This window comes from Gymnoscopelus braueri (genome assembly GCF_963280865.1).
Source record: "Gymnoscopelus braueri genome assembly, chromosome: 15".
Taxonomy (NCBI): Eukaryota; Metazoa; Chordata; class Actinopteri; order Myctophiformes; family Myctophidae; genus Gymnoscopelus; species Gymnoscopelus braueri.
This window is the reverse complement of record NC_137620.1, coordinates 37,003,199-37,015,441: the sequence shown is the minus strand read 5'-3', so window position 1 is coordinate 37,015,441 and position 12,243 is coordinate 37,003,199. Positions and strand designations below refer to the sequence as shown.

The 12,243-nt window shown below is 44.2% G+C and overlaps 1 protein-coding gene across 3 annotated transcripts in view; it reads left to right on the top strand.

Moving 5' to 3' along the window:
* The window catches only part of LOC308101215 (uncharacterized protein), a 58,434-nt gene that overhangs the window by 22,576 nt on the left and 23,615 nt on the right, over positions 1–12,243 (top strand). For 2 of the 3 annotated variants that reach the window (XM_080450601.1, XM_080450602.1), the window contains 5 exons: positions 1,622–1,786; positions 2,464–2,556; positions 2,761–3,326; positions 4,390–6,734; positions 7,818–11,554. In XM_080450601.1, the coding sequence (XP_080306727.1) occupies positions 1,622–1,786; positions 2,464–2,556; positions 2,761–3,326; positions 4,390–6,734; positions 7,818–8,464 (3,816 nt within the window). In that variant the 3' untranslated portion in view covers positions 8,465–11,554. Of the gene's footprint in view, positions 1–1,621; positions 1,787–2,463; positions 2,557–2,760; positions 3,327–4,389; positions 6,735–7,817; positions 11,555–12,243 lie in introns of those variants that run through there. The other variant, XR_013934513.1, reaches the window with a different exon arrangement.

Sequence of the window (12,243 nt, the reverse complement as noted above, 5' to 3'; positions counted from 1 at the left end):
AATTATTCAAATACTGTATATAAATAAACGCTTGTTCTGTTCAAAGTGGCCGTCAGCAGTTCTCACAATGGATTTAACACATGAATTAGTTACTGCAAGTGCTTCTTTCTAGTGACACAGCGTCTACACAGTGCGGTGGCCGTTGTGCACGAAATGCAGCTTTGTATTCTACTTAAAAAACCCACGTCATGTTTCACTTTTGTCAATGGCTTGTCTTTTAAAAGGCTTAACGGAATGCTTCACCAGGTGTCCGTTGCGGTAGGAGACCAAAATTGGTCTCTTACCGCAACAGACACCCTGTGAAGTATTCCTTTAATTCAGGGGTCTTCAACGTTTTTCAGGTCAAGGACCCCTTTGCTGAGAGAGAGATGAAGCAGGGACCCCCACTAGATATTGCATAACATTATGTTGCAGATTAAAGTTTTTCACAGATAGCTTCATAGACTTGTTTCACAGCAGTTTCATCAATGTTGTGTGAATTGATGTGTTTTGTGTTTTTTTTTTTACACATTAGCTTCTCTATTAATTCATGTTAATGTGTATTTTCAGACTTTATTTAACCACTTAAAGCCTCAATACTTTGTAAACTTGACCGTTGGCTCTGTACTCTGGGTCTGCTCTTTCCCTCTATACCTCTTTGGTATAGAGGGATGGCGTTGTGAGCTTGTAGATCTGCTATTTTTGGCTAATGTTCCCCTCAGAATAGGGATGCTAGGGTTGAAGGGGTTAATGTAAAAAAATTAAAAGTGGGAGAAAAAAAGTTCCTATCACAAAAGATTTAGCGGCCCTCCTGTAGTAACTCTGAGGACCCCCTAGGGGTCCCGGACCCCCGTTTGAAGACACCTGCTTTAGTTTACTTAAACAGTAGCTTATAAAGAGACATCTGGGAAGCCACACGGCAGTGGAAAACATTTCCATGAAGACATGTGACTGTTTATGTTTATTTGAACGATGTTCACCCTGTATGCTCACAATTAGATTGCTTCGCTGTGTTCAAGTACTGACACTGTCAGCTGCTACATCAGTATACGGTATGATGCAGCATGCTATGTCTAACACTTATGATGTGCCCTGCTATGTTCATTTGTATAAATATGACGTCAGGCTAAGTTTAATTTGTGTAAATATGACGTTGGGCTACGTTTAACCATGTTTAACCGCTAACACTCCCAAGTGCACACGTTTACAAAAGCCCATCCCTAACACACAGGGTCTCATTTCCTAGATCTACAATCAGAAGTAGGGCTGCACGATATTAGGAAAACATACAACGATATGCGATAATGTTGTTGAATATTGCAATGGCGATATGACTCACGATAACTAAACAAATACTGAAGTGTATAGTTTGCCTTAGGTTTGCTGCAAACATAGAACCCGGCCAATGTATAGCCTACTACTGTATGCACACACAAGAAAAAGAAGAAATAAATGAATTATATTATATTTCCATTCCAATAACATGGTTTTACTGAAAACATTGCACCTGGCTACAGCTGCTATTTATTGTGTTGAGGATACATTTTCGATATATTTCCATTAGTCAGAAGTAATAATACATAAGGAATTCTCCTTATATTTGTGTGTGATCGTGTGTGTGTGTGCATGTGTTGTGTCCCAGCGTGCGGTGTCGTGTGTGTGTGTGTTGCGTGTGAACAGAGAGCAGCTGAGCGGTGTGGTGGGAGAGTTGACGGACTTCTTCTGTGAAGACGCACTGACCTTCAGACTGGACGAGTGCTTCAACATCTTCAAAGACTTCTGCACCAAGTTTAACACTGCTGCTAAGGTATACACACGCACGCACGCACGCACGCACGCACGCACGCACGCACGCACGCACGCACGCACGCACGCACGCACGCACGCACACGCGCACACACACACACACACACACACACACACACACACACACACACACACACACACACACACACACACACACACACACACACACACACACACACACACACACACACACACACACACACACACACACACACACACACACACCCCTCATTCATACAGGTATGAATTCAGTTACACAACTCCAGTGTGAAGACAATGTGAACTGTTGGTGCCATCTTCTGGTCAGATGGTGAAAATGCAAAGCACACCTTATCTCTCAATTCATTTGAATTTAATACAATTCAAAGGGTCTTTATCAACATGGGAAACGTACATTTTTATTGCCAAAGCAAGTGTGAGGATGGTGACGATTCTGTCCTTATCGGGACGTAACTTGAACAGTGCTGAGTCGGTTGAAGCAGACTTCACCACATTCAGAACAGCGACTCAGTGAGTCAAGTATGTGTATCAGAGACAAGTATCAGAGACAAGTATGTGTCTCTGATGTCTTGGTACACTGGGCAATTAAAAAGTACAACTCTCTGTCTGTCTGTCTGTCTGTCTGTCTGTCTGTCTGTGTCTCTCTCTCTCTATCTCTCTGTCTGTCTCTCTCTCTAGGAAAACATCGAGAGGGAGGCGAAGGAGGGGGCTCGTCGCCGTCGGTTACGTGAGCTGGAGGAGAAAAGACACTCCTGGTCTGGAGGAGAAGAGGTGACACACACACACACACACACACACACACACACACACACACACACACACACACACACACACACACACACACACACACACACACACACACACACACACACACACACACACACACACACACACACGCAGATCTTACACTAGTGTAAAGAACAGCCACATTCTCACCATTTGACTATTTCATTGCTCTGCCTCCTTTGTTTCTAGGTGGGCGGTGCTTTTGGGATGCGCTGCAGCAGTGAGGCGGACCTTGAATCCGCCCTATCACGGCACGACGAGGCGGGGCTCCTCGTGCCCCGCTCGCCTCTCGCCAACCCCACCTTCAACTCCCACAATCCTCTGGGGCGTTCGGTTAGCTTGCGGCGTTCGCGGAACTCTCCGTCCGGCTCTCCCTCCGCAGCCACCGAGCGCCAACTGAGCGCGCTCCTGGGCATGACCCCGCCCCCCGAGCCCAAGACCAGTGCCGGCAGCGAGGCGTCGCTGAGTCCCGCACATGCTCTGTGGAGATCAGGAAGCCCCGCCTCCTCGCCTGAAGCAGGGCCCAGGAGTCCTGGGGTTTCCCCTTGGATGAGGCCGATGAGCCCGGGACTCGCCCTGCGCCTCAAACACCACACCCTGCTGCCTGCTCTGTGGCCTCCGCCGCAGACTCCGCCTACAGCAGCCACGCCTCTTCAGACCTCGCCTCCGCAGGCCCCGCCTCCACAGACCACGCCTCCTCCAGAGACCAGGCCTCCACAGACTCCGCCTCCACAGACCATGCCTCCAACACTCAAGTAAGCCTGTCACAATTATTACATAATCGTAATTATATGAGCTATAAGCAAAATTCCAATTGTTTCCATTCATCAGTATAAAAACTGCAGGATAAGATGAACATAATTATTTACCATATTTCATCATTATTTAGTTGTCATCCACACTCTTTTAGCAACTCTCACTGGCCTCCCTATTCTCGGGGACCCCAGCTTACTATTTAAAGATGGGGTGCCATGATATTTTTCAACCCTAAAACCTGATCATAAGGTATTATTATTATGTAAGGATTTAAAAAAAAAAAAAAGTGTACAGTAAGTGTTAAAATGTTGTTTTTATGTGGACACGCCTCCAGTTCATTAAGTATACCTGGTTCTCACCTTAGCACCTCCTCCACCACCTTAGCACCACCCACCTGTCCTAGTCCCTCCTCCTCCTCATGCCCACACCTGTTGTGTTATGATAATGAGGGGGAGGGTATGGCTTTGTGATGTCACTAAAGCGCTGTTTCTCTATTGGCACGTTTGACCCTCAAGGTTTCAGCCTCCAGGAAGAAACTCCAAATAGTCAGAGAAGATATAAAACACCATAAAAACACCACCGGGGGGCTTAATGAAGTTCTATCAACCTCATAGACACATGAAAAACAGAAAAAGTGCAAAAACATGGCACCAGCTCTTTAACAATGTTCATACATTTTTGAACATTTTGAAAACAAAACAAAACATTAAAAAAAATATCTGATCTGGATCTTTTCAAAAATAGCTGATCTTCATGCTCAACAATGAATGTAGATTAGCTCATTTTGAAACATTTTTTAAAGTATAAAATTATTATCTATTCGGCCTGTTTTGAGTTGACCATAGTACGTTATTTATTTTGATTATTCATGTTGGTCATTGTCAGTAATTTATTTTGATATTTTATGTTATTTTTCATATCTGTCCTGTGCAAACTGAAATGTTATTTTTATATAATACTGTACATGTTCCAATGTTCAATGCCAAAAACACAATTAAATCATAAATCGCAATTAATTGTATGACAATTAATTGTCAACTAACATGTCATGATCATGTACAGCCCTACCTCCGAGACGTGCAGAAGTCCGACAGGGACCCCCGCACAGCCTGAAGCAGAGACCAGCCCTTCTACCTCAGAATCCAACCAGCCGTGTTCGGAAGCGTGGACAACGACACAGCATGACGCTAGCTCTCACACCACGGGTCAGACAGAGAACAATGACAGACTGACCCCAGAACAGGCCATGTCTGTCACTTTAGAGAGACACACGCTGGTCCCCGAGCTACAGGCCTTTGACGACGTCGACACCCCCGGCGAGGAGCTTCTCCGCCGCCACCCCTGTGACGACGGCCACGACCGTCTCCACGAAAACTGCCAGGACGATGTAGAGGTCGTAGAGCGAGAAGGGGAGGCGGGAGGTTCCAGATCCCAGATCAGCGATGGGGAGAAACGTTCTGAACCCGAGTCAGACATCTCTTCCGCCATCCCTCCATCACACAGAGAAGGAGAGGGGCATGAAGAGGAGGAGGGAGAGGAGGAGAGGAAAGAGGAGGAGAACAAGGTGGTTGTTTGGTGTGTGACGGGTGTGCGTGAGACGGAGGGAGAGAGAGCGGACACACACACACCCGCACACACTCCAACACAACCTGAGGACTCACACACACCCGCACACACTCCAACACACCCTGAAGACTCACACACACCCGCGCACACTCCAACACAACCTGAGGACTCACACACACACGCACACACTCCAACACAACCTGAGGACTCACACACACCCGCACACACTCCAACACAACCTGAGGACTCACACACACCCGCGCACACTCCAACACAACCTGAAGACTCACACACACCCGCGCACACTCCAACACAACCTGAAGACTCACACACACCCGCGCACACTACAACACAACCTGAAGACTCACACACACCCGTGCACACTCCAACACAACCTGATCAGGACTCACACACACACGCGCACACTCCAACACAACCTGAAGACTCACACACACCCGCGCACACTACAACACAACCTGAAGACTCACACACACCCGTGCACACTCCAACACAACCTGATCAGGACTCACACACACACGCGCACACTCCAACACAACCTGAAGACTCACACACACCCGCGCACACTCCAACACAACCTGATCAGGACTCACACACACACGCGCACACTCCAACACAACCTGAAGACTCACACACACCCGCACACACTCCAACACAACCTGAAGACTCACACACACCCGCGCACACTCCAACACAACCTGAAGACTCACACACACCCGCGCACACTACAACACAACCTGAAGACTCACACACACCCGTGCACACTCCAACACAACCTGATCAGGACTCACACACACACGCGCACACTCCAACACAACCTGAAGACTCACACACACCCGCGCACACTCCAACACAACCTGAAGACTCACACACACCCACGCACACTCCAACACAACCTGAAGACTCACACACACCCGCACACACTCCAACACAACCTGAAGACTCACACACACCCGCGCACACTCCAACACAAACGGAGGACACACACTCAACCGCACACACTCCAACACAACCTGAGGACTCACACTCAACCCCCCACACACCTGTTAATGATTGTCAGAGTCCCTCCCACTACCAGGAACTCGTGAAGGACACTTCCTGTATTCCTGCCAATCACACGCCTCCCGAGCCTCATCTGGACGCTGAGCAGCCAATCCCTGTAGCCACACAGTCACTTCCTGCGCCTTTCACCGATCAGACAACAGCCGAGTCCGCGGAGTCCACCAATGAAATGTCTGCTCCCACTACCGAGGGAACGAAACAGTCGGCCAATGAGAAGGAAGAGAAAGAGGTGTCAGCCAATGAAAAGAGAGTGTTGGTGACTGCTCCGGAACACCTGACCAATGAGACGAAACAGACAGAGGGCTCCACCATTGTAAGGCGAGAAACAGAGCGCCCTCCCCTCCTCCTGGCCAATGAGAAGCAAGAATCCCGTTCCTCCTCCAATGAAAACACAGCATCTGAGACCTCACCCAAGCCCTCCTCTAAAACCCCGCCCTCCAAATCTCGCCCCACCGGCAAATCCTCAACCTCCAGCTCTGCGATGACTCCCAACCCCAAGTCCGTCCGCACCCTGAACAGCTCAGAGAACCAGGGCATGAGGAGGGTGGTCCCAATCTCCAGGCCCAGCCGGGGTGCCTCTTCCCTGGGCAAACGTCCCACCAAACCAGCCGGGCACCTCCAGAGCACCTCCGGCAGTCTGAGCCCCTTGAACCCCAACAGCCCCTCGCTCCGACGGGGAGAGAAGACCACGAGTTCCCCCTCTTCCTCCTGGAAGTCCAGCGTTCACAAGCAGGAGCCCTCCAAGGACCCCAAGGTTTCAAGTAAGCGGGTCACAATTATTGCATAATCGTCTGATCGTAATTATTTGAGCTAATCGCAATTATTTTGCATAATGTCTAGAATCATTTCCATTCATCTGTATAAAAAAAGTGGATGAAATTAACAGAAATGTCATATTTCCATAATTATGTCCATGTTATCCACGGCCTTGACTTTCAACCTGGCGTCCCTATTTTGGGCATTTAGGGAAAAACCTTTAAAAGATTTTCAAAAAGAGTGAAAATAGACGATCAACAAGCTGACAACAGATCACGATGCGACATTTTGTGAGATCGTTTATTTTTGCTAAAAAAAAAAAAAAAAAGTATACAATGATTAAGTTTATTACCTTATTATTTATTTTCATTATTGTGACTGTTAGTCATTTCTTTGCCTATATTGTAGCCTATATTTAAAGGTAGGGTAAGTGATATTTTTGGGTTAAAACAAAAAGTATTTTTTTAAAAGGTTTAAGCACTATATTCTGATAGTAATCATTGCTAGAGAGTGTTTGTTCAGTAACAAGAGTCTCCCCGTCTCTCCAGCTCTTTAATAAACAGAAAATACATTTTCTGGTAGGTGTCAAAATCTCAGCCAATCAGGAGAAAGTACCAATTTTTAAGCTTTATTTTTATAGTGTTCCAGTTCAAATTTTGCCTGCTCATTTCTTAGTGTCATCACTTCCAATTTCACTTGTTTAATCTATATCCTGATTGAGTTCTCTATCCTGATTGGATAAAATTCGAAATGAAACTGAAACTGAAACGAAAATGCATTTTCTGTTTTATATAGAGCTGGAGAGATATGGAGACTCCTTATATGGACAGGACACTCTATAGTAACGAGCACTATCAGAACATAGATGCATTTTGCAATTATTTGAATAATTGCAAATCACTTACCCTAGCTTTAAGTATTTAAGCATTTTTTGTTTACAGAAATGTAATTTGTATATTATATGTTCGAATGTTCAATGCCCAAAACTTTAATTAAATTAAACTAAAACTAAAATGTTATCATTAATCACAGTCATCTGTATATGATCATTAATGGTCAACTAAAATGTGATGATGCCCTGGTTTCAGGCACCCAGAGCCCCGCCCGCGACCCGGGCGTCCAGCAGCAGCTCCAGAAATGGCCGTCCGTACGCAAGCCTGTCCAGAAACCCCGGGCGGCGGAGGAGAAGATGTGCCGCTCCACGCTGCGGGCGCTCGCTGCCCAGGCTGGGGAGGGAGGAGGAGGAGGAGGAGGAGGAGGAGGAGGAGGCGGGAGCGTCAGCGCTCCTGCGACCCCCTCCCACAAGGTGGCCCGTTTCGCCCGAAACACCGCCTCCTCCTCGTTCAGACGGACGCACGCCGCCCTCGCTCCTACTCCCACTCCTCTCGAGGAGGCGGGCTCCCCAAAGGCTGCCACGCCCGCCTCCCCTTTCCCCCGATTGGGCTCCCTGCGACTCCCCTCCTCCGCCTCCAGACCTCCTTACTCCTCCTCCTCCTCTTCCTCCTCTGTGCTCCCGAACAGCGACGAACCGTCCTTCTCGCCCCTGAGGAGGTCTCAGAGCATCCATGTGCCGCCTCCTCCTCCTCCTCCTCCTCCTCCTAGCAGCCCTCCTTGTACCCCTCCTCATGACTCACTGGCTCCGCCTAAAGGCCACAGGAGGAACAACAGTGGGGATTTCTCCGACAAGTCGTCTCACTCCAGGGACTCCAAGACCCACAAGCCCACCTGGCGGTAGAGCGGGAGGAAACATTCCAACAGGAAATACACACTGTCCTCGCTACTTCCAAGGGTAGAGAGGCCGTGTTCCATTAATAAAGCTGCAATCCATCACTTTTTTATGTTTATAAAATATAATTTTGACCAATCTGTATGGTACAGTGTATGTTAATACAATATAATTAATAACACAATACTGGTTGACAAGTGGTACTGCCTGAAGGTCAAAATTCAATTTGTCCCCTTCTCTATTAGGTCAGTGGTTCCAATTTCGGTTACATTTAAGTACGGATTGCAGCTTTAACACATTCCATTATGAGGTGTGCACATGTCTCTTGTTCAGCGAGATCAAGGGCTGCATTCCAAAAGGAAGTTTGAAAAGGCTCCTTCTGCCGTTGGCTCCTGTCTAGGAGTGTGTTCTTCCGGGTTGAAGCAGGCAAAATTCCAAATTCCAAACTTTTAATAAGCAAAGGGTCTGCTTTGTTTGAGACAATACTGTGATTACAGTAAAGTTGCCACATTCCATTATGAATCTCACAGACTGACTGTCGAGATGCAAAGGGACACACACACGTCTCCTATCTATGGAGATTGAAGAAAGAAAAGGAAACAAGCTACGTGTTCCAATATAATATTTACAGTCTCTTGTTTTTTGAGAGAAGGGAGACTGCGGCTACATTCCAATATTTACCATAAACACTTTGATAATGATAATATATCCATTATTTATTGCTATAATATGATTTATGTTTTATGTTTTATTTCATTTTATTTTATTTTATTTTATTTTATTTTATTTTATTTTATTTTATTTTATTTTATTTTATTTTATTTTGTTTTATTTTATGATGACTTAATTTGACAAAATGCTAAAACGTCTAAAGAGAATGAAATCTTCAGCATTCCGTAATAATGATTGAGTGGATGAATGAATGACAGCTGTAAACCTGCTGATTTTGGTGTTTGAATGCTTAAAGTCATACTGTGTGACATCATTCATTTTAATAGTCTTTTTGGTGACCTCTGTGGTATGTAGCTCCAAAACCGTACATGTGTTCACTTTAAAATGCATAAATCGATACATTTCCGATATATTGCCAATGTCAGGAGCAGACACTTCTATGTTTAGAGAAGTTGTCAAAAAACACATTTCAGTGGATTGGTTATTGTGGAAAATATACCAGTGAAAGATTATATCAAAACTAACTTTTGTGTAATTGAAAAGGTTACACAGTATGACTTTAATAACCTTTGCTTTGATCTTCAGTTTTGATCTTAATAAGTCAGTACTTTAGGTGTTGTGGTACCTTTCCTAGAAAGGAAGGAAGGAAGGAAGGAAGGAAGGAAGGAAGGAAGGAATTAATTAATGAAGGAAGGAATGTTGGCCGGATAGGAAGGTTAACAAGAGAAGAGTCCCGTTCAACCTGAACTTATTGTAAAATATTATAGTAACTAATCTGTATGGTAGAGCAGAGGTTCTCAACAGTGCATGGGGTCCTTGATGATGGGGTCCCTGGGGGGCCTCTAGCTCAGTGTTTAGCAGATATTCAATCTCACATCTTATCGTGACCCGTTGTGAGCTTGTAGATCTACATCTACATCTATACAATACTGTATATTGGGTGCTATATTCACTAATTTAGCTCGGGAGTCGGGACCACCTGGAACTCCTTCAAGGACCCCTGGGTGTCCCTGGACCCCACTTTGAAAACCACTGCTCTAGCTAGCTGATTGATAGTTAAAGGAGTAGTTCACCCCGAAAATGTATTTTCCATCAATTACACAACACATGAAGCCTTGCATTTGTGGAGATTTTTTAGTTTTTGTCACATTCCTGAGCCAATAGTTTGATGACCAGCAGAGTCTCAATTGAGTCTCCTACTGAGTCAACTACTGACGAATGACCCGGTCATCGAATTAGTGGTGTAAGAATCCGACAAAAACAAAAGAATCTCCATGAAATAGAGAACGTACTAGGATGTTTTGATCAGAGTTTAACTATTATTATCTCTATACAGTACAGTACAGTGAAGGATTTCTGGACCAAATGACAGACTGTCACCACATCAGACCAAATCACATCTAACAAGAAAGAGGTCCCAGAGAGAGAAAGAAATTGATATTAAAAAGGTTCAGAATCACTAGTATCGTAGTATGTTAATACAATGTAACTAGTGGTTAGAGGTGGTCTCTTCCATTGAGACATTTAGACCGTACTGTTTGACAATGTCAATAACGTTAAATGAAGCAGACGGCACACCGGATTGGACACTAGATATTGCAGTTCAGACAGACATCTTTGCAAGACCTTTGGATTGTTTCTTTAAGGAAGGATGTGTGAGGAAAGGAATGGAGGAAAGAGGAGACACCCAATCTCTCCTAGTCTTAATACTGAAGTTACCACTAATTAACACAAATATGTTTCCCGGGGTTGGAAATGCCTTTATTTTTCAGACATAGCCTAAAACATAAATAAAAACATAATATATACATGCTTTGGAGAACAAGGGCAAAAGCAAAGGAGAGAAGGAAGTAGGGAAGGGAAGCAGTTTTCTGTTTTTGAATACATACCATGTTTTTATTTTCCTTTTTTACATAACCATTAAAAATAAACTGACAGTTCCTACATATCTGATCGAATGTAAATAGCCTATTGGAAATTCATCTCAATGAATCCAATTTTGTGATTTTTCCTAATTCAAGGGGAAATATAAAGGAATGAGAGGAATAATAATATATTATAATATATAATAGCACACAGATGTTTGTCTCCTTCCTACAAAAGAATGGCTTTATTTTTTATTAAACGTGATTCTGCACTATTATCTTTTAGTCCACGCTAACATGATGTCTATATCTTTCCTGATTGAACTATAAATTGTATTATCTTATTAACATTATTTTATTTACGATGGAAGAAAATCATGGGCGAAAAAATAATTGTAATGACAAAATTCTCCACTTCCAATGCCTGATTTCAGTACAGTTTTAAGTGCCAAGTATGTTTGATACAGTTATATATAAAGTATATTTGTATGTTTATAAATATGTATGTATTTAGTCTTTGATATGTAAGCTATCTAGTCATTAATAAAGTTGTATTCCTCTATTGTACCACAATTTGTGGTGATGCTTTTATTGTAGTCATTTTATATCTCTATCCATTTATGTCTTACAGGACATTATTGTGTACATAGTAGAACTCTTTCTAAATGAATAAAGGCCTACATTTCTTTCAGGGGGGTTGATGCTTAATATAAAAATGAGCACAATAATTAGTCTTGGTGATATATTAGAGACAGAATGAAAATACAGCTTAGTCAAAATAACATCCCGTGACCATCACATGACTACATGTAATCCTAAAAAGTATTCAGTGAAAAGTACTTTATACCAGAAATCCCACCCCCTGTAACGGTTTCTCACGGTTTTGAAAAAAGTAAATCAGGCCGTAAAAGTCACGTGACAACATTTAGTAACAGCAACATTAGTTCCATTGTATCAAACTAAAGGTTGAATAGAAATAAAAGCATGTGACATCATTCAGTAACAGTAACACTACTCTGTTTCAAGTACGGTGGATGATGAAACACATGTGATGACTCCCCAAAGCCCCAGAGTGACGGCCAGGCTGGTCGAGCGTTCGTCACCCACACCCATGGCTACCCAACTAAACCACCTCACTGTCTGCTAGCAGGACTGGGACCCCCACCTGTCCCCTGGTCCAATTCAAAAGTATCAATGATCCTGTTATATCATTGTTGGCGGTCAGTCTGCGGCGCCAACATTTCACTGCTT